Genomic DNA, 25172 nt, shown 5'->3' on the forward strand with positions numbered 1-25172 from the left:
CACATCACTGCCAGTGGCCGATGGGAAGATTTGGCTGGCACGGAAAAAGTGATATACTGTGAGGTGTTGTTGGACAAACGTGATCTACATGGAAGGGTCATCAGACGGAAACGTTAGCTGTGATCTCAACGCGAAAAAATAGAGCTCTTTGGCTATAATCACAAAAGGTATGTTTGAAGAAGAAAGGAGCAGCCTTTGAAGAACACCTTGCCAACTCTTAAGCGCCGGGGTGGGTTTGTTATGCTGTGGGGTCGTGTTGCAGCCAGTCGCACAGGAAATGTAGTTTGGATAGAGGGAAGAAAGAAGTCTACAAAAATATTGCAACAATAAATTTTCCAAAACATTTATTAAAATGTCAGCATTTAATTATTTCCAGAAACAAAGAATTTGGATTTTCGGAGTGGCCTTCAGCATTCCCAGACTTCAGTATTACTCAATGAAATCTCAAACATGCCAGAAAACCGAGTATTTCCCAACTTGTGTGCATTCCACATTTTATGTTTTTAATGTTAAATTACATAAATAAGTAATAATCGTGCATTAAACCTTAGATAAAAATGTCTGTTCCCTGCTGAGGTGGTATTATTTTCTTTTTCGCTTAGAAAATGAACAAAATATATATTTTCACCCAAATGTGCCCAAACCTTTACGTCATAATACCGTGCTGTACTTTTAAGTACTTGCCAACGTTTTTTGCTGGGGACATGCCTAAGGAATGCTTAAAACCAGTAGAAAGGAAGTTAACTGTTTGATTCTGCTTCCATAGGAGTCGGAGGAGCCGAGCTGCACCAGATTTCCACAGCTTGTACAGGAGACACTGTGATGGACAGTTTTGATGGACCAACGATGTCACGGCCAGATCAACATAAAAATGTTTATTCTTTATACTGTCCTCTAAAATGTTGGTAATTTTCACTTACAATCAAACTTTTGCAGTAAAATTATACACCTCGTTAATACTCGTTAATATAGAACTGCTGACGCCTCTGACTTCATCAGTAAAATGAGCCTGTTTGTGTGTTTTTCATTGCTGAGGTGGGCTTAGTTACTTTAAAAGGAAGATTCAGAGAGAGATCCAACTGAATTAAAAACCTTGTTGTGTTCCCAAGTAATTAAACTAGTCCGTCCATCCATCCATCTATCCATCTATCCATCTATCTATCTATCTATCTATCTATCTATCTATCTATCTATCTATCTATCTATTCATCCAACCAACTAACACTTTTATTTTTATTTTAAGACTTTTATTTTGAAGTTTTGCCATGTTCGCGGCCATACTGGACAGAAGCTGGCGGCGAATTCAAGTCGCCAACCGGCCGTTAGTGCAGAGAGTGAGAGAGAGAGAGGGAGAGACAGACAGACAGACAGACAGACAGAGCGACAGAGAGACATGAAGCAGCAGCGCTGAGGAAGCTCCTGCAGGTAGATGATGTTGAGGAGACGGAGCAGCAGCAGCAGCGCGAAAGGCTCGACCAAGCGGAGGAGCAGCAGCGCCGCGAGCTTCGACGAGTTCGGCTTCGCGTTCAGTAAGAAAAGACAGAAGAAGCTGCAGCACAGATGCCACGACTACAGGTGGGCGAAGCGGGGGGCTCATTAACGTCCACCGGCTTTAACAGCGCAGTAACGCGGCTTACATATCGGCCAGGCGGCTGTGGCGCCACAGACGCTGTTAAAGCGTATATAACGCCCTCTAGCGACCTGAAGAACCAAGTTCTGAATGGAACCATTGCCTTTACTAAAGAACCACCTTTTGCTTGTGCAGTGCACTCACTGAAATTATTACCAAGTACAATACAAGACACAGGTTTTGGCCCTGTGTGTTACTTAGAGGTGTACACCGGTCAGGCAGAACCTTCTGACCACCTCCCTGTTTCTACGCTCACTGTCCACTTTTATCAGCTCCACTGACCGTATAGCTGCACTCTGTAGTTCTACAGTTACAGACTGTAGTCCATCTGTTTCTCTGATACTCTGTTACTCTGTTCTTCAGTGGTCAGGACCCCCATGGACCCTCACAGAGCAGGTGCTGTTTGGGTGGTGGGTCATTCTCAGCACTGCAGTAACACCGACGTGGTGATGTTGGTGTGTGTTGCGCTGGTCTGAGTGGATCAGACACAGCAGTGCTGCTGTAGTTTTTAAACACGGCGTCCACTCACTGTCCACTCTATTAGACTCTCCTACCTTGTCGGTCCACCTTGTAGGTGTAAAGTCAGAGACGACAGCTCATCTGCTGCTGCACAGTTTGTGTTGGTCATCCTCTAGTCCTTCATCAGTGGTCACAGGACGCTGTGCCAATGGACAATGAGCATCAAAGCAAGGAGGTGGTCATAATGTTATGCCTGATCGGTGTATAATTCACCTAAGAACACAACGTGGCTCTACAAAACTGGAAAAAAGTTTGTCTTTTGTGGAAAAATGCTGACTGTTCCCAACTCCTTCCTCCAGTTATCCGCAGCCAAACGCCCTCAAAGTCAAAGAGCTGTGTGAGTTACTGAGCTACTGGAATGGATCCAGTTTCATCTGCAGAAATCAGGTATAGACCCTGTTTATACACGTCATTCTAATGCCATAGCACTTATGATGCTCATATGTTTTTGATCGTTCTGTGCATTGATTTGATTTTTGAATGTGGCGTGTCTTATGATTAAATAAACAGCCTTTTCCTGCACTGCTGATCAGTGATGTGTTTTTTCTTGGAGCTCAGATTGAGCGGTTTATCCGAATTGGCATCCCTCCAGCACTGCGAGGACGGGTGTGGAAGTGCCTTCTGGACATTGACACCGTCAGAGTGTCCAGTGACTTCAGTTATCAGGTGCATCCCAGTGGACAGACTAGGTCCTAAGTCTCTTAAAGTTCTAGTTGGAAACATTATGGTCTGATGGTTTGCTTGCTTGCTTTTACAGCCTAGTAGGTGAATTTGTACATTCACCATAAATCCACAGGGCACAAGTTCTGTTGTACTGCTCACATGTAAGAAATTAAAAAGGAGAATCCACTGGTTTTTCTCAGTGTCTGCATAAGTTACTCGTTAAGATGTAAACAAAGTCATTCTGAGTGCTCAATTCTAAAGAACAATCAGAATTGCTCGCAGTGGTGGTGATAAAAACCAGACGTGAAGAGCTTAGTGCCTTCAAAAGCCCCCTTACAGGTTATTACACAAAATGGTTATGAATTATGCTTTCTGATGTCTGAGGTATTATTTTGCAATAGAGTTTGGCTTAAAATGTATTTTCAAAATGAATCAGTGGCAGAGAAATGCACTATATTGCCAAAAGTTTTCCCTCACCCATCCAAATCACTGAATCCAGGTGTTCCAGTCACTTCCATGGCCACAGGTGTATAAAGCCGAGCCCCTCGGCCTGCAGACTGCTTCTACAGACATTAGTGAAAGAATGGGTCGCTCTCAGGAGCTCAGTGAATTCCAGCGTGGTACCGTGATCGGACGCCACCTGTGCAGCAAGTCCAGTCGTGAAATTTCCTCACTACTAAATATTCCACAGTCCACTGTCAGTGGGATTATAACAAAGTGGAAGCGATTGGGAACGACAGCAACTCAGCCACGAAGTGGTCGGCCACGTAAAATGACAGAGCGGTCAGCGGATGCTGAGGGGCATAGTGCGCAGAGGTCACCGACTTTCTGCAGAGTCAATCACTACAGACCTCCAAACTTCATGTGGCCTTCAGATCAGCTCAAGAACAGCGTAGAGAGCTTCATGGAATGGGTTTCCATGGCCGAGCAGCTGCATCTGAGCAGCTTGACTGGCCTGCACAGAGTCCTGACCTCAACCCTATAGAACACCTTTGGGATGAATTAGAGTGGAGACTGTGAGCCAGGCCTTCTCGTCCAACATCAGTGTCTGACCTCACAAATGTGCTTCTGGAAGAACGGACAGAAATTCCCATAAACACTCCTAACCCTTGTGGAAATCCTTCCCAGAAGAGCTGAAGCTGTTGTAGCTGCAGAGGGTGGGCCGACATCATATTAAACCCTATGGATTAAGAATGAGACGTCACATCAAGTTCATATGTCACTCATGTACATATCCAGACGACCGAATACTTTTGGCAATATAGTGCACATGTAGGGTGTTTTAAGGAAAAATAGTCTCTCAGTTTGCTGCTGTTTTATCAGCATCACTATTGCATGTAAAAGCTCAGAAGACACTTGTTGGTTCACTGGTTGTTTTGGCTAGTACGTCAGATGGCTGCATCTGTGTATCGTGGAACCCTGGTTCCTATCAACACCACCGTAAAGAAATTCAAATGGGTAAGTAGGTTCCTCTACAGTGAACCATTTCACATCAAACCACTCGGAGTTTCTTTAAATCTTAATGACTGAATAATGCAGGACCAAGTGGAATTCCCATTTAAACATGCTGCTCACAGGATTTTGACGGGAAGCAGCTTTCCAGTGGTAGTTACGGATTTCTAAAATGGCTTAAATCAGAAGTGCACAGCTCCAGTCCTGGAGGGCTGGTGTCCAGCACAGATTTGAGGTTTCCTGGCTCAAACACACCCACTTAACCTGCCAATTGAAAGATAAGTGTAATCAGGTGTGTTTGAGCAGGTAAATCACCAAACTGTGCTGGACACCGGCCCTCCAGGACCGGAGATGTGCACCCCTGACTCAGGACCCCCTTTTAGTGTGATAGACCAGATAGTCCTGCTTCATTCAGAACACATGATCCAGATCATCAGCTGATTATGCCCTTAATGAGCTTGATCAGGTGCGTTAGCTACTTTAGAGGCGTCTCACACAAAACACCAGAATTGTTCAGGACATTTTCAAAAAACCTTTTTTAATAATATACTTTCCCTGTTATAATAAGGCCTTTCTATTTCTATTAGAGATGGGCAATGTATTGATATTTATCATTATTATGATCAGTTTATTTCACAGTTCACTGACTAACAGCATGTTTTATTACAAAATGAACATAATCGTTTGTCTGTAAAAGGCTTAAATGCAGCTCTGTGTGTGAATTTAGTAGTTTTTAATGTGGCACTACTGGCCCAGCTTTTGGGCTGTTGGCTAATGATGGCCTTTTACTAGTGATCTTGTTTGGCTTGTGTTATCGATTGTATTCTGAAGGATAAAAGCTTGTGATGCTGTGTTGTAATGCATGTAGTGACGATGTTTTCTGGTATCACAGTTTTGCTTCATCGCCCATCCCTAATTTGTAAATGAGTTAACATTTTTGCCTTAGATTGTTTGTGTTTTCTGTAATGTGAGTGCCGTGTTTCTAATCTCAGACGTGTCTGAGTGAGATCCGGAAGCCTCTGGTGGATCTCGGAGTTAGCGAGTACAGCATCATCTCAGCCATCACTACACTCAGCGACAAAGAAAATGACCTGGGCTTGGGCCAGACATCGGACACGCACTCTGCAGCCTTCTCCAGTGCGGACGTGGCTCTTTTCAGACAGATCGCCCTGGACCTGCGTAAGTTACAATGCTGCTGACTGTTCACAGTAAAGTGATTCTGGCCACCACAAGTCTAATGGATAAAGAGGGGAGCCAACAAGGTCGTCATTGGTTCCGGTCCTCGAATCGACTACACAAAAGAACAGAATATTCTAAATCAGGTCTGTTCTTAATCACATGTGCTGCTCATAGGCATGATTAAGTCCTGAAAGGAAGTCCTGTTTGCAATTTTCTTCTGTTTATGAAACTCAGCTGTTGAGAAACAGCCCATGATTTTCTCACCTGGATTCAAATATTGTCTCACAGGTGGCTTAACTCTGACAAGGATGGACAAGATTAGAAATGAGCAGATCAGAGGGACGGTGAAGGTGGAGCAGTTTGGAGATAAAGCCAGAGAGGCCAGGTTGAGATGGTTTGGACATGTGTTGAGGAGGAATAGTGGAGATATTGGGCAAAGAATGTTGGAGATGGAGCTGCCGGGTAGAAGGAGAAGAGGTAGACCTCAGAGAAGGTTTATGGATGTAGTGAAGGTGGACATGGAGATGGTTGGTGTGAAAGTAGAGGAGGCAGTGGATAGGGCAAGACGGAGGCAGATGATCCGCTGTGGCGACCCCTAAAGGGAGCAGCCGAAAGATGAAGAAGAAGAAGAGGAAGGTGGCTTAACTCTGTTCCGTCTGACTCGTCTCACACCACTCTTAGTTCGGTGATCTCGTCATTTTCTTTCATAGCTCTCCTCTACATCACACGCATCTTTCATCAGTCGGTACAGTGCAGAAGGTGATCTGCTTTTCTCATTAATACAGTATTGATACAGTAGTGAGATCTGCTTTATTTCTCAAGACTTACTTTTCCAACATTTGCGAGGTTGGAAATTGTCTACCTCTCGCTGTGGCCTTGGGCAGGGCACTTGGCCCATTTTGCCGCTTTTGGAGCTGCTCTCCTTAGTGATGCTGTGCTGCTCTCAGACTGAGCATTGTTGGGGTTAAAAAAAAAACACATTCATAACTTGGACTGAACAGTGGATCAGTGTAGTATAACAACTTTAACCTGGCCTTAATAGTTGTCATGACTTTGTCATTATTATAGTGAAGGCTGTAAGTGTTCCAAGTCATGGGATAGTCTCTGGAATGAAAATTGTTTCCACTCAGCTTTGGTCATCACGGGAAGAGGAAGAGTGCGGTCTGGCAGAGATTGTGGTGTTTTGGTTTGAAATTTTCAGTGTGGATGAAAATCCCTCTTAAACCACCAGGGGGCAGGGTCCCCTTACCAAAGCACCAAGATGGGATACAGGCATTTTACTTCTGCCCAGTTCACTTGTAAAGTTTCACCAACATAAGCTTTTTCCATCATTTGGATCCTTAATGTTACAGTAATCTCAGTAATGGTAAGCCGTAGAGCAGCAGAGGGCTGATGAGATGAGAGGAGACGGGTGTGGCTGTGTGTGCTGTGTTTTTGGGTTCTGTGTTTGCATCTTATACAGTTTTCTTATCTTTATGATCTTGTGCGTCTTTACAGAGAGGTCTTTTCCAACACACCGCTCGCTGATGGGAGACAGTCCTGAAGCTATTGAGGGTCAGGCCAAGCTTTTCCGAGTGCTCACCGCATATGCTAAATATAATCCTCAGATTGGGTACAGCCAAGGTGAGACTCGAGCTTTTATTTTCACAATTGTTTTTATGTTGCAGTATGAATTATTCTTAGACGCTGTAAACAGATGCGCTGTATGTCCAGAAGTGTCCAGATTCCCCTTCTAATGAATGAGTGATTTTTGATGATGATGAATTGATCATTTTGATAAAGAGTGAATTCGAAGATGCACTCATTGCTGACATGAGTGTTCAGATGCGCACACACAGCTTTGTACAAAGTCCATAGCGTTGGCCCGTAGAATGGGATGCTGCACATGAGCTCATGGTGACCATGTACAATGCCCAGCGTCAGCTAGAGGGGGATGAAGCCCCCAGTACCGGGCTGTGGAGCAGTGGAACTGCATTCTCTGGAGTGATGGAGCTTCGTCCAACATTTCTGGGATGAGTTGGAGTGACCTTTGTGATCCAGAACTAATAATCCAACATCAGTACCTGACCTCACTAATGCTCTTGTGGCTTAATGCAATCAAATCCTCACAGCAATGTTCTAACTTCTAGTGTAAAGCCTACACCAATAAGTAGAGGCTGTTACCACAGCAAAGAGGGACAAACTCTTCTTTTAAATTCAAAGGTATTAATAGAGAGCTGGCTGAGCAGGTGGCCTTAAAACGTCTGGACAGTGTTTTACCGACTAGTTGCAGTGATACTTGTGATTGAGGTCTTTTAAAAGCTTCTACAGCTGTGGAAACATCACAACTCGCTGCTATATAATCTCTTCTAGTCTTTCATTTACCCACAAGATGGCAGTAGAGAACCGTTTATTAAGCCAAACGTAAACGTTTAGTCGTAATTATCTTATTTCCAGTGTAAAGTTTTCTTTGTGGGCTCCGAGAGCCGTGGTGCTTCATGCTGCTTGTTTTTCTCTCATTAGGAATGTCCTACATTGCTGCGGTGTTTCTCATGCTCCTGGGCGAGGAGGAAGCTTTTTGGGCTTTAGTGGTTTTACTTGAGAAACCCAAATACCTGTCTGAACTGTTCGACTCCTCGCTCAAGAAGTAAGTCGTTAGCGTTTGTGCTGTGGAGAGGAATTTGTGCCAGATTGAAAAGCAGTCGCTGCAGTGGGAACGCGTGAAATGAAGTGCACACATGAAATGACTTTTCCATAGTGACATGCAGATCTTGAGCCGAAATGGAAGCACAAAATCTCTCTTACGTTGTTTTTCGCTCTGCTTAACCTCTTTACTGAAAAGCGGTGGGATGGTTTGCATTTTAAAAAGAAAATGCTGGATTCCTGTCTGAGTTGAATACAGGCTGCTTTGAAAGGCGTGACTATATAACTTTCCACTGCGCACTGCAGTTCCTTAGGGATCTTTTACATTTCATTTTGGTGCATTTTCGTGTGTGTGTGTGTGTGTGTGTGTGTGCGCATTTCCCACATGTGTGTGTTGCGCTTCACTGTTTTGGTTGAATTTCAATGAGATGGTAGATACATTAGAAGTGTGAAATGGAGGCCAGGCAACATGAAAAGAGCAGTAGAGGTTTGCTCTTTATTTTGCCGTGTGTTCCACGTCACCTATGGAAAAAGTAATGCCATGTGTGTGTTGTATTTCACTTATTTCAGCTGTCATGACTGAATTTTAGTGAGGAAAATCTCTTTAATGTACTGCATGGTGGTGAAAAGCAATATAGCTGTGCCTTCATTACATTTTAAAGTAGATTGTATTGAATTCTGACATCAGCGTTTATCTTTACGATGCAAGTCCTCGTATCGTTTTTCAGTGAAGAGGTAAAGCAATGTAAAAACAGTGCAGTAGAGGATGTACAGGGTGAGTCAAGAGTCACAGGACACCGTTTTATCTTATTTTATTGAACTTTTTATGCTGTCACAAGCCTCCACGACGTGGTGCTGAAGGCGGTGTTTGTTGCGGATTTTCTCAGCGTACAGTTTGTTTGAGATGATCCCAGAGATGAAAATCGACAATAAAATAAAAAATAAAATAAAACCTGTCCTGTTACTTTTGACTCGCCCTGTATTTTTATTTTGGCACATATTCCGGTGTCGACCGTAGCAGGACGGGTTCCCCTTCTGAGTCTTGGTTCCTCTCAAGGTTTCTTCCTCTTTTAGGGAGTTTTTCCTTGCCACCGTCGCCGCTGGCGACACTCATGGGGGCTCGGACCCGGATTTTCTTTTCTTCTCTTTTCTTTTCTTTTTTCTCTGTAATACTGATTGTCCTGTAAAGCTGCTTTGTGACAACACCTGCTGTAAAAAGCGCTATATAAATAAATTTTGCTTGCTTGCTCACTGTGGAAAAGTAATGTCATCTGTGCATTTATTTCAGATTTGTCCACTGTAGTGATTGTTTTCATTAGCTTGGCAAGAGTTCCTCTCCATGTGTTCTCTGTAGTTGGACCGGGGTGCTTAAACTGCCTGCTTTGTTTCATGAGCAACTGTTATGTGTTAATACTGCTTGATGTGTTTATTCCCCAGGATCCAGCATCAGGCGCTGGTGTTTCAGCAGTTACTAAAGCACCGGAAACCACAGCTTTTCCAACACCTGGTAATTATGGGAACATAATGACTCTGAATGTTTGTCATCCTGACTGCTTGGCAATCACGAGGTTAAGCCAGGGCTTAAGATGCAAAATCATGTTAAATTGCTCAGTTTTGCTACGAGGACTCTTGGCCTAGCTTTAAATCTGAAGGTTGAATAACCTGAAGAAATTGATATCCTATTCCTAATATAGAATATCCCTAAGGGGGTGGGGGATGGCTCTAGATCAGCACTCATGATGAGAACTGAGAGGAACAGCTCTATTACTGTAGCACCTTGTGTGCACTATCTGACCCCTCACTGGCTCGCCTTGGTGCCCTTGGGACACCTAAAACTAGGCTTGGTCAGCATCTCATTCAGATAAACACAGCACACACTGTACCAACAGACACAGACATTAAAGCGATTTTCTCCTCTTACCCCAGATTTATCAGAAAAGATGTACTTGATGTACAAAATCTGCATTCATTAGTTTTCCATGGGAGCTATGAGGCTGATGTTGCTAACAAATAAGAACGTATAGCCACCAGGTAGCGCCATGCAAACTGCATACATATGTGGTTTTTGGCACCGTACGACACGCTTATCTATAACAATGGACATTGCCTATATAACAGTACGACCTGGTAGTATATCAGAGTGGGTGACCACGTTTCAGGCCCTCTCTGTCTCAGCCCTGGTGCTCCACATGGCTGTGTGCTCTCTCCTCTGCTCTTCCCTCTCTACACCAATGACTGCACTTCCCAGTCCCATTTTCCTATTTTTACCCCTACCCGTTGTTTCCATGCGTCACCATGACTCTTTGAACTGAGTTACGAGGTGTGGTGGTGGAAATCTTCCCTGATTTGATCAGACCTCAGATAAAGAAGAGCATTGCTTAACAGTCTACCAGCGCTGCTCTGTGGGCATCCCTGCCAGTCTGCAGTGGTAGAAGAGGATGGTAAGGTTCAGCACCTCACTGCGGGGCTTTAGTTACTTTTAAGTCAGCTTCTTATTCAGGTTTTCTCATGCCACATTAAATGGAGCTGGAATTACATTCTGGTGGCTCAGGTGTCAGAAATGCTGCACCTCTCTATCTCAAACTGGGCCCGTCTAGATGTGAGCACGCAAACCGGAGACGTAAGGGCGAAATGGTAGAGGCCAGGGGTGAAATGGGATTGGGCCTAACAGTTACACTGCTAAATTTATAAAGTTTACAGATTACATTTCCCTGGTTGGACTCATCTCAGACAACGATGCATCCACTTACCGGGCCATTGATTACAGAAAGAAACCCACCCCACTGCATCCAGGGGAAGTAAATGGCTCCACACTCAGCAGAACAGAGTCTTACAAATTTCTGGGCACCGCCATTCAGCAGCATCTCAAACAGGACAGGCGCAGCACTGAGGTTATGGAGAAGGCCCAGCAGTGTTTGTGCTTTCTGCGACAGCTCAAGAAATTTGGGCTGCTTCAAGCACTGCTGGTCCAGTTCTACACCGACATAATAGAATCCGTTATCAGCCTCACATCCTGCATCTCCATATGGTTCGGCTCTGCACCTGCGCACAGCAGCCATAAGGTGCAGCAAACAGTGCGGCGTGCGGAGAAAATCATCAGCTGTCGGCTGTCCGTCCTCGAAAATCTTGACTCCTCTAAAAAGATTTTAAGCTGCACTATGAAAGAATTGGGAGTTTGGAGCCCTCTGTGGTGGAAACGTGTAACTGCATGCAATGTGTAGAAGAACATTCTGCAACGTCAGACTTGATATATGAGTCAAGTATCTACTATTGTCATCTCATCTTCATCAGTATAATACTTTGCATTTGAGACCTAAACATCGCGCCCAGCCTTCTTTATGAGCTTTTATGTGACGTTAGTATGTAAAGACCTATGACGTGGTCTGAAAAACGCCCATGAAATCTGACCTCATGCCGCTGACTTTTATTTTACCACTTCAGGCTTTATAGGGTGACTCATAGCCGTGCACACAGACCCTCCTGGCTCAGTAATGCTGTTTCTTTCACTGTTAAAAACACAGAAATAGTGCTGCGTTGAGATGTCGTTAGAAGAATGCAGGTTTGGTCCCTGACTTTCTCCCTGCACTCCAGCCACTGCATGGATTTGAATGAAGGATTGGTTTGATAAACTATCTCAGGGGTACTTAATCCTGGTCCTGGAGCTCTACTCTGGAGATCTGATCTAATATCTCATGTTCAGATGCCCCTGAAGGCTTTCATTGCATGGATCAGGTGTGTTAAACTAGGCTTTAGGCTAAACTCAGCAAGGCAGTAGATCTCCAGGACCAGGGTTGGCCACCTGTGTAACAGGTATTGGATGAACTGTAAATACTGAACTTCATTGAGGAGAGCTTTGGAAATGGTTCCACATATCAAATCAGAACGTATTGGTTATTTGTACAAAAGTTGGTTCCAACCACGCAAGCTGATTGGTTGAGAAGCTTTCTAACCTCGCTGATGTTTCTCCATAACGTCACAGGTTTTTCACAAACATCAATGCTGTTGCTAAGCAACAACTTTGCCAGCTATAGGAGACGCTCAAGCCATTTGAACATTTTTACTTCTTGCTTTGTACAAAAACAGAAAATTAACACTTTTAGGATCAGATTTGACCGACAGCTGTTTTGGTCAGACTCTGAAGATGAGACTACGCTAAATTCCCAAACGGTCAGTCGGTCTGTGTGGAGCTGGAGGACGAACTGCTGGCTGTGCAGCGAGAGGACGGAGCTCGTTACTCTGAAGTGGCAACAAGCTGCTCGTTAAGGAACTAATAAAACATTAAACGCCGCGTTCATGGCTAGTTTATTAATTTATTCCTTTATTTATTTAGCTCTTGTATAAAAGCGGTAGGACGGCTGTGATGATCCTGCGACCAAATCACAGCCGTGGTGTTCTCTCGCCATAAGACACTCCCTCTCGTGTTCTATTGCTTAATTATTTGTGTTTATTGTGTTGTTAGTATTACTCTCTTATTCTCAGATGTTTTTTTTAACTCAACACTACATCTTTTTACATTCTTCTTAAAACTGGATGTTAATTTCCTGTTAATTGTCTTATTAACAATTATCAATTGTTAATTGTCTTTCTTTCCCACGTCCACTCTTCCCTCTGTCTGTCTCCAGGAGAAACTGGGTGTATCATCTCTCCATTTCGTCATGCAGTGGTTCCTGACTATCTTCACCTCTCTGCCCTGCTGGGACTCCGTGCTGGTTGTCTGGGATCTCTTCTTGCTACACGGTATAAATAGTACTTCTACAGCCTGGTGCAGAATCCGTAGCCTTTCTGTGCTCTACTCACTGCAAGTTACTGCTCAACAGTCTGGGAACTCAAGAAATTCAAGGCTCAATCCCATCAAAGCTTTACTGCCTCGGTGCTTTTGAGCATGTTGTTGAAGTTGAAGGCACTTTAGTGGCAGGTGTCAGCTGAATAGCAGAATCTGGATAACTTGAGTGCTTCATTTTTGAGTAGAAAAAATACTAAATAGCTTTTGTTCATTAAGGCGCAAGTTATTTTTGGTATGAAGGCTGAGTTGTCACTCTGCTTGCCAAATGTCATGCTGACCCACACACTGGTTTTTATGACTTGACCAGCCAAAATGTAGCCTGGCAAATACAGGGGTACACAGAAGTCTGAACAGCCCTGGTCAAAAAGCTTTGTTCAGATAACTATAAAATGAGTGCATGAATTTTTCTGTAAATGCAATTTCAATTTAAGATGAATCACATTTTATGTTTCTTTCCCTCAATCTATTAAATTCAGCGTAAATTTAGTAATTATGCACTAAAGTGTGCAGATGTGTTCTCTCTAGATGATGTGTTTACATGCTTAGATCTCAGCACTCCAAGCAGGTAATGTACTGGAGATTCAACAGTAGAAACTAAAAAAGGAGATCAAGATTTAAAACACGGAGTTACCACACAAAGTGAATTAGAGAGGATTAGAATTACAAGAAATCTGAGAGATATTTCATAAAATAAATGTGGAGAATAAGTCAAGCAGGAGCCCTGTTTTGTGTTTTGGTTCTGCTTGTGATCTTACTCTACTCTCCTTGGTGTTTGAGGCTTTTGGTAGCTGCAGTTTTTAAGCCATCAGAGACCAAATATTTCCATACTGTAGAGAATAAATTGAAAAGGAAGAAGAAGCAAAGAAATAAGCTGTTCTGCTTTAGTCCTTACAGTTCAGTTCATGTCAAAGTTCTGAATTATATTTTCAGTTTGTGAGAGTAACTCTGTTTTTCTCTCTCTCTCCTTCTCCCCTGTCTCTCTCCCCATCTGTCTGTCTGTCTTCCTCTTTCTTTCTTGCCCTTTTTCCCCATTCTCCCTCTTTCCCTCTACCCTCTTTCTTACTGTCTCTCCCTCTGTCCCCTTCCCAATCTGTCTTACTTTCTCTCTCTTGTCTGTCTTTCTCCCCCCTCCACCTCTTATTCTTTCACACTCTGCCTCATCTCTCATGCTTTCTTTCTCTCTCTCTCTCTCTCTCTGTCTCTCTCTCTCTCTCTCTCTCTGTCTCTCTCTCTCTCTCTCTCTCTCTCTTTCTCTCTCTCTCTCTCTCTCTCTCTCTCTCTCTCTCTCTCACTCACACACACACTCACACTCTCTCTCTCTCTCTCTCTCTCTCTCTCTCTCTCTCTCTCTCTCTCTCTCTCGTGCTTTTTCTCTCTCTCTCTCTCTCTCTCTCTCTCTCTCTCTCTCTCTCTCTCTCACTCACACACACACTCACACACACACACTCTCTCTCTCTCTCTCTCTCTCTCTCTCTCTCTCTCTCTCTCTCTCTCTCTCTCTCTCTCTCTCTGTATCTCTCGTTCTCTCTCTCTGTATCTCTCGTTCTCGCTCTGTCTGTAGGTCTGTTGGCAGTGTTTCGTGCTGGACTGACCATCCTGCAGCTGTTGGAGCCTCGTCTGATGAATATGACGGAGGAGGCGGCGGTGCTGCCGGTGCTGCTACGTGTGCCTGTGGATGTGTGAGTGTCTCAGTCTGAACCATCTATACTCCCTCATCACTGATGCTATCTTCAAAGTACAGTAAGCAGCATTTAAATTTAGTCCTCAGTAACACGACTGTCATTTATCACAGTTGAGCCCGGAGTCTTTATTTGGTCCCTTTTGTCCAGTGCTATGACCCACGAGTATCTGACAACTTCAACCACTGTGTTAGAGCGCAAACTTGGTTAAGAGATTTTCACATTTTTAGGGACTAACAAATTACATTCAGATTATTTTTAGTAATTGCAAGTAATTTTCGTGTGGGGACTATTTATCTTTTTCCTTTGTACTGGAGCTCTTAAGATCCTAGTTAAGCCACTGAGTAGCATCAAGTAACATCTTAACAAATTACCAACAGTCCAGACACTACTTTTGTACCTATCAGATGGGTATGTGTGGTTTTGAGTAGAGTACAGTGACACTAGAATCGTATTGGTATCAGCAGAAATGTGGCCAAAAAGATCAGCATCAGACAGATGATTAAATTTGATCGATATTTCAAACCGATATTTGAAGATTTGTATTTTGAAAGAGCGGACGGTTTAGGCGATGCTGGGCTACTGTGCTAAAATAACTGCATTTAATTCATTTTACTACATTTGTAATTGTATAGAAATAAATAATGCACATCTCCATAGTGCTAATCCAGGTAGATGCATTCCCACTTCCTACTTTTTGTAAATATTTATATATTTGCATCAACAGATACAGTAAAGTTCTGTGATATTGTTGATTTGAACACATCCTCTATGGAGGACACATCTCCGTACATTGTAATGTAGTATTGCTGTATATTTGCTGTTTAACATATTCAGCCTGTGCAAAGGTTATGGTACATTAGCTGTGTCCTGTAGAAAGTGTGTGAACCTATTTTCACAATCAACAAAATAGATGATGTGACCTGGTGTGTTAATATATCAGCGTCAGTCCTCAGTTCTTCTGTCGTGCATCCCTGTTGTTTGAACCAGCGAAGGTTGGTTATGGCCGGTAGTTAAGAGTGCATGTGAGGAGGGGGCATTTCTTTGAAGGGGTTGGTAGGAAAGCCTATCAGATTTCTCTCTTGGCATCTGTTCAACTCAAACATCAAGCACAAAAGGGAGTCGTTCACTTCAGGGTCAGCATGAAAATGTTTTGTTGGTATAACGCTCGCTATGGCAACCTAGCCAGGATTTCATCGACACGTGACCTGGAGAAATCGCTGAACTAGCGCCGGAGACTCCAGTTTACTTCAGAGTCATCAGAATTCCTACCCTCATGTGAAAGTCCTTTCAGTGCGAAACTTTGATTCACTGGGGGTGCATCGCCGTGACGACGGTGCCAGGCCTTTCCCCATTATACCCCTTGTTATGGTATGGTCCATGTAAAAACTTCATTTTCTCTGTTTACTTGGTCTGCTTCTCTGCCACATGTGCACGTTTCCGATCATCTCGTAATCAGATGGGGTTGAATACTATGCGGGGAGAGCATGGCTGTGTCCATGTAGCATGCTATGTGCTTTGTTTGGCTCTTTAGTCGTTTGTAAGGACAAATAAAGTCATTTGCTAGTTTCGAGTTGGGGGTGGGGTGGGGGTGGAGGTGGGGGTGGGGGTGGGTGGTTGTGGCATTGACATGCAGATGCCAGCCTCCACAAAGGCTCTACACATCAGGAAAAGGCTTCACGTTGCTCTGCTGGCAGTGCCTCCGTGCCAGGCAGGTCATGCCTAAGTGCTCCCCTCTGTTCCTCGGTCTCTGAGGCTTTTGGGAGCCAGAGAATTGAGCCGTCTGAGACCGAATGTCTTCGTTCTCTGGAAAACAACGAGGGAGAGGAAGAAAGAATAGAAAAGACACAAAGAAAGAAGCTGTTCTGATTTTGGAACATCATGCGCTCCTAGATTTTATTAATTAATTAATTTTTTTATTAAGGTGTAGTTTTGGCTTCTCCTCTACCCTGAATTAGTGCTAGAGCTAATGTATCTAACACGTATACACCACCAGTAAGCGCTGTGGATACTGCCTGATTAAATCGGACACTTGCCGAGAGCAGCATCCAATCAAAATAAACTCAGATTTACGTTTGAGCTGGTCAAGTGACATTTTTAAAAGTTTCTTCATTGAAATAATTGAACGACCTCTACAAGGAGCAAACGTAAATATGCCGTTATTCTGCACATTTTAGTGCACAGTTTCTATTTATTTTTGTTTGACATATTGGGAGGAAAAAACAATATACGTAAGGTGTGCCATAACTTTCGCAAAGGCCACAGTTTATATCGTTTTTTCCCCTAATATATTAAATTCAACAAATAAACAGTAATTGTGCATTAAAATGTGCAGCAGTGTGTTTTCTGTAGAGGATGTGTTGCCTTATTTTTAAAATAAGGGGTGCCCTAACTTTTATATTGTACAACTGTATGTAAATTACCTCTGTTCTGATTGGCTGCCCTGTATTGTGCCTCATTCGACTAGTAGCCTGGGCTGAAATGTTCCTTCTAACTTTGGCGTGAATGAACTGACTAAAATGATCAGATTGAACAGGTGGATGTATGTAAAGGTATGGGTTTTTGTGACATCACAAAAACACTGAGCCATTTTTGAGCTTAGTTTACATATATGGACTGGTTTGTTTTAAAAACTTTTAACTGTGTTTACATTAAATCAAACACTTTTAGTTAAAATAAAAAAGGCAAGTTAGTTAAAATTAAAAAGGGCAAATATGGGCACTTTAATGAACTGACATTGGGCCTAATCCCATTTCACTTGGCCCTTAGCCTTCCGTTTTGGGTTAGGGTGTCCTGAGAGCGAGCGAGCGAGAGTGGAAGAGTGAGAGTGAGAGACGGGGGGGAGAGAGAAAGAAGGAAAGAAAGACCTGCAATCTGAGGTTTTCCACAGACGCGCACGTAACAGAGTTACGAGGAAAAAAGAAAAACCAGCATGATGGCGGCACAAGAGACCAACGAAACACTGAACGTTGTTTTCTTCATAAAAAAAGCATTTAGGTAGCAAAGCTTCCCGTTGCACCTTGAGTAGTCCAGCAAATCTGATGCCGGAAGTGCCAGAGTTTAACTGCTGCTCCATTTAAGCTGGAGCGGGAAAATTCCAACAAGAAGCTTCGTACTGCAGAAGAATCAGGAACGGGTGATGATAATATACTTTAAAAGTACATGATGCCCAAAATTAACTAAAGCCCAGCAGTGAGGAGCTGAACGTTACCCTCCTCTCTGTCACTGCAGACGGGCAGGGTCGCCTTCAGAGCAGCGCCGGCAGCCTGTTAATGAAGTAATGTTCTTTTTATTTGAGGGTCCCATTTCAGAGGGAAGATCTCAACCACTACCCCTTGTAACTCTGTTCAAAGGGGCAAAGAGGCACTCGGAGACAAAGGTGTAGGGGCAACAGGTGAAAACTGTGTAGTGTTAATTTGAACTATCGCTTTAATCCCCATGGAACTCCAAGTTAGAGGAGAGGTTGAGTGTCATTTGTGATTATTTTTCTCCAGAGACGCAGCCGATGTCTCGGCCAGCTGGGCTGGTGCTGTCTACAGCGGAGTAGCTGTCTATCACCTGTCAGAACGGCCTGTGTGAACGGTATAGTCCCTCGGTCACAGAGCCGCTGAGGTGCCCTTGCTTTCCTTCTTTCTCTCTCCCTGAATACGCCCTGTTCCATTCACTCGCTGACCTGCTGCCCCCTGTCCTGACTTGACAGCTCATTTGTTTGCTACTTTTCAGTGACAGGGCCACTTCAGGCCACTGCCACTTTTTTTTTCCCTCCTCCGGCTCCTTACATAATGCTCACTGGGGGTTTTCAGTGCTGGCAGCCGGCTTTCCTCCATCCTTAAGGAGCATTTTGGAGCTGTTAACCTTCGCCTTCAGCAGCAGAGGGAGGGTGGGAGGCCTTTGTTTTGTGTTTATTGTGCCGCTGATTGGTTGCGTGATTAATGCTGCCGCTTTAAACGTTTTGACATGGCTGACTCAGCCCTGGCCAAATGGTCAACACTTCCCAGAAGATCTGCTACGAATGGTCACTCCTGTGCTGTTTAGCTGTATTTTCTTCACCCTAGTATGCTGCAGTCTAGAATACAGCTCTCTCTGTCTTGCAAGCTGTTTCCCCAGATACAGGGTGAAGCTGACGAGGTTATACAGCTTCTGGCTGAAGAGCTAGGATGAGGGTCAGCAGTGTGTCTTAGTGTGTGAGATACAGCCTCTAATTGTATGACCGGTTTGTACATAAATCTGTGCTGACCGTAGGAAACTAGAGACGGACAGGGTATCGCTGTAGAACCCACAAAAAAACCCCACAAGATTAAGTGCTTTTAATAAACTGAATGGACCGTTTCTCTTTGTTTACTGAGGTTAGAAATTATACATATAAAAGGGAAAACTACTCGGAAGCCTCAGCAGTTCATTTTTCAGTGTTTTGGGTGTCAATCCTTTGCTTTTAGCCTTGCTTTCTTTTTTATAATGAAATGGATTTTCATCCAGAACGCCAGAGTTCAGTCTTTTCACAAACCAAGTAAACCCAAACACACGTGAACAGTCTGGACTCTGGGGTGGTCACTTCGTTGTTCTCCCATATACTGCCTTGTCTTTTTGTTTGTATTACTGTGCTCTTGTTGGTTTAAGTGTTATCCATGTACTTTGAATTGTAAGCGTCTTTGGGTCCTTGATGAAGCGCTATATAAAAATAAAGAATTATTATTATTGTTGTTCTGAGAACACCAGCAGCTTCTCAGTGAGGCTCTTCTTGATCAGCTACACGTCCCTTCAGACCCACAGCACTGAGTGGTCTTCTCACAGTGGAAGGATGGACAGAAACTCCTGTGGATGTTTTCAGATAGGGGGGCAGTCGTGGGCTGGAGGTCGGGGAACCAGCCCTGTGAACCGTTGCCGGTTCGATCCCCTTGGCTGACAGTCCATGACTGAAGTGTCCTTGAGTAAGGCACCTTACCCCCAATTGCCGGGCGCCATGGATAGGGCTGCCCACCGCTCTGGGCGAGTTTGCTCACTGCCCCCTAGTGTGTGTGTTCAGTAGTGTGCATGCCTGTGGGTGTAGATCTAAAGCAGCTTGATTTTTCTCCTACAATTTTGGTCGTCTTCCAGGTCTTGCACATTTATTAAGAGTCATGTTTTCTCTGTAGCTTTTAATAATTAAAAAAAAAAAAAAAAGTATATATATATATATATATATATATATATATATATATATATATATATATATATATATATATATATATATATATTATTTTTATTCATTTATTATTTTTTTTTAAACTTACTTTTCTTTAACTTTCTCATTCTATTTGTGTGTGTGTGTGTGTGTGTGTGTGTATGTACATATGATTTTATTTTTATATACATACATACATATATATATATATATATATATATATATATATATATATATATATATATATATATATATATATATACACACACACACACACACACACACACACATTTGTATGAGACATGTTGTGAATAACTCCACATCCTGATTGAGAACCTGTGCATGTGTGTTCCAGGGCCCAGTACTCTGTACTGATTCCAGCCCTGTGGAGCACTGAGGTGCAGGAGTGGGAGATCAGCTGCATGAACAGCGTCATCCTGGAGGAGACGGCTGCGGAACCGAGCTCAGGTACACACAGTGCACACACAGCATGCAGCAGAGCTGTGTTCACTTTTCTGCTAAACCTACTGAATAGTAACGTTTTTTTCTGTCCATTTGTCTCCAGCTATACATGCCCGCTATACATACACGCTTTCTTTTGAAATGTACATTTTCTCAGTTACTTTTAAGGAATAATTAACTCTACGTTTATCAAAGTGCATTCCTTGGTATGAAGAGCAGGCTTTGCCTACGTAATGATTTGACAGTTTTTTCCCCCCAACTATTGTTAAAAGCTCATATTAAACATCGTTTGTCTCGGTTCTGCTTTAAACACCTGAAAGGTTTTAGCACTGATGAGTGCTGACATCACAACAAGGGGATGCATTATTATTATTGCTACTAAAAGTGTTCCAAATATTTAATTGATATAGTTTTCCTCTAAATAAAGCTGTGTAAAGTTATTTCAAACATAGAAAACATTCACATTTTGTATTGTAAGCTGGTTGTCCCTTAACATTTGAGGGTTAGTGTAATCATTGCCCGTGTGTAGTACAGTGGACTAGTCACATTACAGCGCTTGGACGCAAGCCTGAATTCCATTATTAGGTCCCAACTCTACTTTACGCTACACTTAAGAGGCTTTTCTGCACTGCAGTGCCGTTACACATGTAGGTCAGGTGTAATGGACTGGGTGAGGCACGGTAAAGGGCTTTAGTGGTGACTCCCTGTTCCCAGTGAGTACCCCCTATCAGTGGAACGGTGACAGCAGTGCTTTTGGAGTGGATGGTTTGATGAGCGCTTAAGTGGATTCTTTTAGGAACAAAATGTCAACTGCATCTCGTGTTTGGCCCAGGGGACGGCCGAGGGGACCGCCCCACTTGTCGAGCACAAAGCTCACTCTGTGTGCACTCGGGATGTGTAGTAAGAGAATTCAGATGACCAAGGGCTAAGAAGTAGATTCATTCTCCATAATAATAATAATAATAATAATAATACACTTGGATGTAGTCCCAATCTCAAGTGCTTCTTTTTTACATATATAGCTTAGATTTAATGTAGTGTATAAACACTGTTAAACTGTTAAGAACACACGGTTCACTCATCACGTGGGAACTGAGCTGCAGAAACAGCCCATCTTGAATGAATTGTTTTTGTGATGTTATGAAAACCAACTCCTTCACATATTCGTCTATTCAGCCTGTAGTAGTTTAGCACCACCCATTCACACTGAAGCTTTATATATTGTTTCAGCCCAAACTGTTTTTTGAATGAAGCACAATATGGGGCAGCCAGTCAGAACGGAGCTCATTTGCATAAATCAGTCTTAAAGTAACAGTAACAAAAACAGCCGGAGAAATGGAGGTTTTAAAATGGCCATGCTTTTTAATACATAAATTCACACAAGTGGACTTGAGGAAAATAAAATGTAGAATATGGAATATGTATAATATAGTAAGTGCAGGATTTCTATTAAAAAAAATATATATTACACACACTCTCGCCAGCCACTTTATTAGGTACACCTTGCTAGTAAAAGGCTGGACCCCCTTTTTCCTTCAGAACTGCCTTAATTCTTCGCATCAGACTTTCAACAAGGTGTTGGAAACGTTCCTCAGAGATTCTGGTTGGTTATTTGAGTTCCTGCTGCCTTTCTATCATCTGGAACCAGTCTGCCCGTTCTCCTCTGACCTCTCACATCAACAAGGCGTTTTCGTCCACGCAACTGACCGCTCACTGGATGTTTCCTCTTTTTCTGACCGTTCTCTGTAAACCCTAGAGATGGTTGTGTGTGAAAATCCCAGTAGATCAGCAGTTTCTGAAATACTCAGACCAGCCCGTCTGGCACCAACAACCACGCCACGTTCAAAGCCCCTTAAATCCCCTTTCTTCCCCGTTCTGATGCTCGGTCTGCACTTCAGCCAGTCGTCTTGACCACCTCTACACGCCTGAATGCATTAATAAAGTGGCCGGTGAGTGTATATTTATATATTGAGTCAGCAGTCTTTATATAAATCTACTAGAGTACAATAATAAAAAATAAGATCACACTTTATCTGCATGGTCCCCTATAGCTCCTCTACAGATACTTAAATCATTAACAAACATCCTGGTGATGTTCAGTTGATTATCAGCAACATTATGGCTAGAATTGGGATTAAGAGTAGGTTCAGGTTTTGCCTTGAGGTTAGAGTTAAGATTAGGTATAGATTTAATAAAATATTTCACACTGATTATTTTTAGACTAAGCATTTACAAAGCATCTACAGTGGACCATCCAAATAAAGTGTTACCAAAATTAAAATATAAAAATAAAATCTGATTTTTTGGTTATTGGAATTTTTAGCCCCATAACATCTATATTAGTCCAAATATTTTTGTTTTGGCCAGGCCCTAATAGTTTTTCACCTTTCTTTTGGTGATGCCAAGAAGCTACATCACAGTGCAGGACATATGGATGGTCACTAATATCCCATTTAAAAAGCGTTGGTTCAGGGAAGATCAGGTGCTCCTTTTTTAGTCGGGCGCTGAGATGAAGCCCGTCTCACTGTCACTCTGTTGAAGAATTCCCTCATTTCGTTCTGTCCTGATTTTCGCTCTTACGTAAGCTCCTTCCACTGAGTGAGCTCCATGCTGTCTGAGCACATCTCTGACGCGTCTCTGGGGATTTCTGTCTCCCGGCGCTCAGCGGCACGCTGCTGCCCTCAGTAACCTTTTCTCCTTTACTGGAGACCCCAGTCTGATCTCCAGTCGCACCCAGAATGGCTTGTACCATGACATTATTATAATGTAGCATTTGTACCAGATCCAGTCCAGCTCCAGGTCCATTTCTTGTTGATTGCCTTGATTTGCCATTTTATAGACCTGAGAATTGAATGCTGAGTGTAATGTGCCAGTCTGTGAGCTTTGTGTTATTAGGTAGCTTAATGACCAGGGTATATTTTGGTTTTTCCATCTGATTTCACCAAATCTTAAGGCAAATCATTCAGTAACTGCATGAAATAAATATACACTTTTCTTCATTTCTTTATTTTTTTGTAAAACTTCCCCTCAAATTAACAGAACATGTGTTCTATGATCTCCACATTTCACTACATGCTCACAATTCACTGCTGAAGGCCAAAAATCTCCGCCGCTCTTTGTGTTGTTCTCTAAAAGTGATGTTTCCAGAGCAGATCACTGAAGAGACGCCGTCTGTTTATAGTTTAGAGCCCAGATTTGGGGAAAAACGGGTCGACTTTCAGTAGAAAAACAAAGTTCAGCTTCTTTTATTATAAGGGTTTAAAATGACGTCACCGTCTATTAGACTATTAGGAGAGAAGAGCTACAGCCTCACACGACGCCCAGCTTCTGAATGGAGCTTATGGAGTATGAACGTTATGAAGAACATGACCAAGTGTGGTTTGGTACCGCCGGTGATCTCAAGGAGTTGATGAGGTCAAATTTTAAGATGGTGTTGAATAATGTGGGATATAATTGAAATTGCACTCTATCCAATTACAATATTGATCTAAAAATGATGAATCATTGTGCCCTAGCTGAAGTCTGGAGCTTTAAGCATGCTATGGCGTCCACTGGGCAGGTGGTGGGATTACTGAAGGTCAGTAGCTCTCCTCCCCTCCTTTTATCCCCATTACTTCTCTCTGCACAGTGTTTAGCACCTCCTCTCAGGTCTGGCTGTGATCCTCTTGTCTGTGTCTGTTTGGTTCTCTCGTGTGTGGTTTATTTGGCTGGTTTGCTCTCCTGTGATTTACAGCAGTGTTAGTGGTGGAGCAGACGTGACGGAAGGCTAGCTGACACGAGCTGCTCCGTCTGCCTCCTGTGACTCGGTGCCTTTTAATGCGTGAGAAACTCCCAGAGGCTCTGTCGGTGAGAGTGATGTATATGCATAGCAGAGGCGTTTTTATTTTTGGGGAGTTACCTGGTGTGAAGTTAATTGAAGGGCACTTCTTATGCATGTCTCCTAAGCGGAGACAGTGTGAGTCATGGTGAGCCATCTGCTGAGCCGCCGGACTTCGCCATCACTCTGCTAGTAGCGTAATGAGAATGAACTCAATAGGCCTCTCTCGCTCACACATCCACGCCCACCACTTTGCAGCCTCTCATTCTGTCTGGAACACCTGTTCAGTGGGAAACCACTGCATGACCACAGCTCACAGACTTCTATCAGTGATTTAATAGTGCTAAATGAAGCAGCGCTCAGGTTGACCGCCTTTGATCCTGTCTTGGTTTTGCCGCTTTGGTGATCTCACAGTTGCCTGAGGCTGTGTGATGTTGAGATGCTGCTGTGATCACAGCAGTGAGACACTTTTTGCACTACTTTATCAGCCTTTTCTTCTACTTTACAAAGATCCACGTGGCAGAATTTGCACAGAGGTCACTGAAATAGCATCCACATAGAGTACTTACAGTAAGTAGATTAACTTTAAGGCTAGCCATGTAATACAGTGTGTTGTTAATGGAATTTCCTCTTGCGTGTAATCGGTGAAAGAAGCAATTTATATGTTTACACTTACATTTGTGCTAAGTTTTAGTAGAGATGGCCCATTGGTATAGATGGGTCTCTACATCGAGCTGATCTCAGTAGAAAATTGGTATTGGTGATAAAAGTCCAATCAATAAATCTAATTGCAATAAATCTAATAAATAATTTCCTAACATGGCACACACTCAAGTTGGGTGGCATGAGATTTTGGTAGCTGTGAATTGGACAATCGATCAGTTGTTTCTATCTACCATGTATGTAGTGTGTACATATAGATAGATAGGTATAGATAGATAGATGGGTATAGATAGATGGGTATAGATAGATATAGATAGGTAGGTATAGATAGATAGATAGATAGATAGATAGATAGATATAGATAGGTAGGTATAGATAGATAGATAGATATAGATAGGTAGGTATAGATATATATAGATAGGTAGGTATAGATAGATAGATATAGATATAGATAGGTAGGTATAGATAGATAGGTATAGATGGGGAGAGAGAGAAATAGTACTGGTGTAACGGTTCATTCACTTTGTTGATGCATCGCTTAT

General features: G+C 42.9%; 1 protein-coding gene across 2 annotated transcripts in view; it reads left to right on the forward strand.

Annotated features, from left to right (window-relative positions):
• Nucleotides 1-1293: 1293 nt before the first annotated feature.
• si:ch211-266k8.4 (carabin) overlaps nucleotides 1294-25172 on the forward strand; it is a 79994-nt gene continuing 56115 nt past the window's right edge. For both annotated transcript variants that reach the window (XM_037540392.1, XM_037540393.1), the window contains exons 1-10: nucleotides 1294-1575; nucleotides 2449-2536; nucleotides 2708-2815; nucleotides 5257-5443; nucleotides 6941-7066; nucleotides 7946-8069; nucleotides 9503-9572; nucleotides 12688-12802; nucleotides 14410-14527; nucleotides 20044-20156. In XM_037540392.1, the coding sequence (XP_037396289.1) occupies nucleotides 1430-1575; nucleotides 2449-2536; nucleotides 2708-2815; nucleotides 5257-5443; nucleotides 6941-7066; nucleotides 7946-8069; nucleotides 9503-9572; nucleotides 12688-12802; nucleotides 14410-14527; nucleotides 20044-20156 (1195 nt within the window). In that variant the 5' untranslated portion in view covers nucleotides 1294-1429. The remainder of the gene's footprint in view (nucleotides 1576-2448; nucleotides 2537-2707; nucleotides 2816-5256; nucleotides 5444-6940; nucleotides 7067-7945; nucleotides 8070-9502; nucleotides 9573-12687; nucleotides 12803-14409; nucleotides 14528-20043; nucleotides 20157-25172) is intronic.

The sequence above is a fragment of the Pygocentrus nattereri genome, chromosome 8 (genome assembly GCF_015220715.1).
Source record: "Pygocentrus nattereri isolate fPygNat1 chromosome 8, fPygNat1.pri, whole genome shotgun sequence".
In the NCBI taxonomy this organism is placed as follows: domain Eukaryota; kingdom Metazoa; phylum Chordata; class Actinopteri; order Characiformes; family Serrasalmidae; genus Pygocentrus; species Pygocentrus nattereri.